The 1,922-nt window shown below is 38.8% G+C and overlaps 1 protein-coding gene across 1 annotated transcript; it reads left to right on the top strand.

Moving 5' to 3' along the window:
- Window positions 1-805: 805 nt before the first annotated feature.
- On the top strand, window positions 806-1,672 carry LOC139864258 (uncharacterized). The gene has a single exon (XM_071852836.1). The coding sequence runs from the start codon at window positions 806-808 to the stop codon at window positions 1,670-1,672; it is 867 nt and encodes a 288-aa protein (XP_071708937.1).
- The last annotated feature ends 250 nt before the right edge of the window (window positions 1,673-1,922 follow it).

Genomic DNA, 1,922 nt, shown 5'->3' with positions numbered 1-1,922 from the left:
ACCTTATTTATTCACATTGGTTATGGAAGTGCTAACTCTGATGTTGTATAGAAACATCCGCCAGTCGAATTTTCAGTTCCACCCAAATTGTGATAAACTTAAAATAGTTAACTTATGTTTTGCGGATGATTTGTTCATATTTTCTCATGCGGATACTACTTCTGTGCGAGTTACCAAGAATGCTCTTGATGAGTTTAAATGATGTTCAGGTTTATCGGCAAGTCTGCCTAAAAGTATGGCGTTCTTTTCGGGGGTTTCTTCAACAGTCAAGAATCAGATTCTTTCGATCCTTCCCTTCGAAGAAGGTACTCTTCCTATTCGTTATTTGGGTGTCCCATTGGTGTCATCCAGGCTTCGGTATAGGGACTGCATTAGTTTGGTTGAAAGAGTAAAGAACAAGATTAATGATTGGAGAAATAAATTTTTGTCGTTTGCGGGGAGAGTGCAGCTCATCATTTCTGTCTTAACCTCCATGCAAATATATTGGGCCTCGGTTTTTATCCTTCTAGATGCTATTATAAAGGAGATCGAGAAACTCCTTCGGGGGTTTCTTTAGTGCCAAGGAGATTTAAAAAGGGGCAAAGCAAAAGTGAAATGGGATGATGTTTGTATTCCAAAAGATGAAGGAGGTTTGAGCATAAAAAGACTTAAGCATTGGAACATTTAGCTTATTACTACCCATATCTGGAGAATTTTGGTTAACAAACAATCGTTATGGGTTCGGTGGATTCACACGTATAAATTAAACGGTAGGAGTTTTTGGGATATTCCAACAAAAGCGAATGATAGTTTCAGTTGGAGAACAATGTTACAGATTCGCCCCACTGTTCGTGGTTTCTTTATGCCTAAGCTCGGTAATGGGTTTTCTACTCATGGTTGGTTCGATGATTGGTCTGGCTTAGGTGCTTTATCTTCTGTTATTTCAAGAAGGGATATTTTTATGGCGGGTTTTTCGGATAAAACTATGGTGGGCGAACTAGTTGATCATAATGTTCTTCGATGGCCCCCTGACTTGCTGCATAAGTATCCGACCCTATCTACTATAAATTGTCCCATGTTAACCAATGAGAAGGATTATACAGTTTGGAAATATAATGATAAAGTGGTTGAGTTTTCTGTATTTCATGCGTGGAATGCAATTCGTCCGCAGGCTCCTGTCGTGGATTGGTTCCCGATAGTTTGGTATTCTCAATGCATTCCTTGCCACGCTTTCCTTTTATGGATGGTTATCAAGAAAAAACTAAAAACACAAGACCGTTTACGTGATTGGGAGGTGCAAAATGGTTCGAATTTGGTTTGTGTATTTTGTAAAAGGTGTGTAGAAACTCATGAACATTTATTTTTTGAGTGTGAGTATTCTGCTGCTGTTTGGATGAAGGTGAAAACAAGAATACAAATGGTTGTCAACAGCACGCAATATTTGAATATCATGAACTTCTTACGTCCAATTGCTGCAAGGAATCGAGTAGATTTAGTAGTGGTGAAGCTAGTATTTGCAGCCTCAATCTATTTTGTATGGCAAGAAAGGAACAACCGTTGCTTCAAAGGGAAGATGAGATCGGACCAATGTTTGGCGGACGTGATTTTATCCACTGTTTGGATAAAGTTGTTTTCGCTTCGGTTTAAAGAATCGCCTCAAGTTGCTGCTATGAAGTTGACGTGGCTTATGTAATGGTTTAGGTTTTGCTAGTCAAGTGTATGTTGTTTGGCTAGTTGTGTTTTGTTTTGGTCGTTTAGTAGGTTGCAAGATTCGCTTGTAACACTTGTGCTTTGTTGTACTTATTCTTTTATTATTTTTAATAATATTCATCGGGGTAAACCTTTTACCCAAAAATGGTTGTGGTGGTGGTTCGTGATATACCCAATGAGAGAGAGGGAGAGGAGAAAACCACCATTTCAAGCTTGCAATGGTGTTTACTTCA

Source organism: Rutidosis leptorrhynchoides, chromosome 8 (assembly GCF_046630445.1).
Source record: "Rutidosis leptorrhynchoides isolate AG116_Rl617_1_P2 chromosome 8, CSIRO_AGI_Rlap_v1, whole genome shotgun sequence".
NCBI classification, from domain to species: Eukaryota; Viridiplantae; Streptophyta; class Magnoliopsida; order Asterales; family Asteraceae; genus Rutidosis; species Rutidosis leptorrhynchoides.
The sequence above is the reverse complement of the archived record's forward strand: the minus strand, read 5'-3'. Positions and strand labels throughout refer to the sequence as shown.

Coding starts and splice junctions, on each gene's coding strand:
- LOC139864258 (XM_071852836.1), top strand. CDS start 806: ATGTTACAGATTCGCCCCACTGTTCGTGGTTTCTTTATGCCTAAGCTC.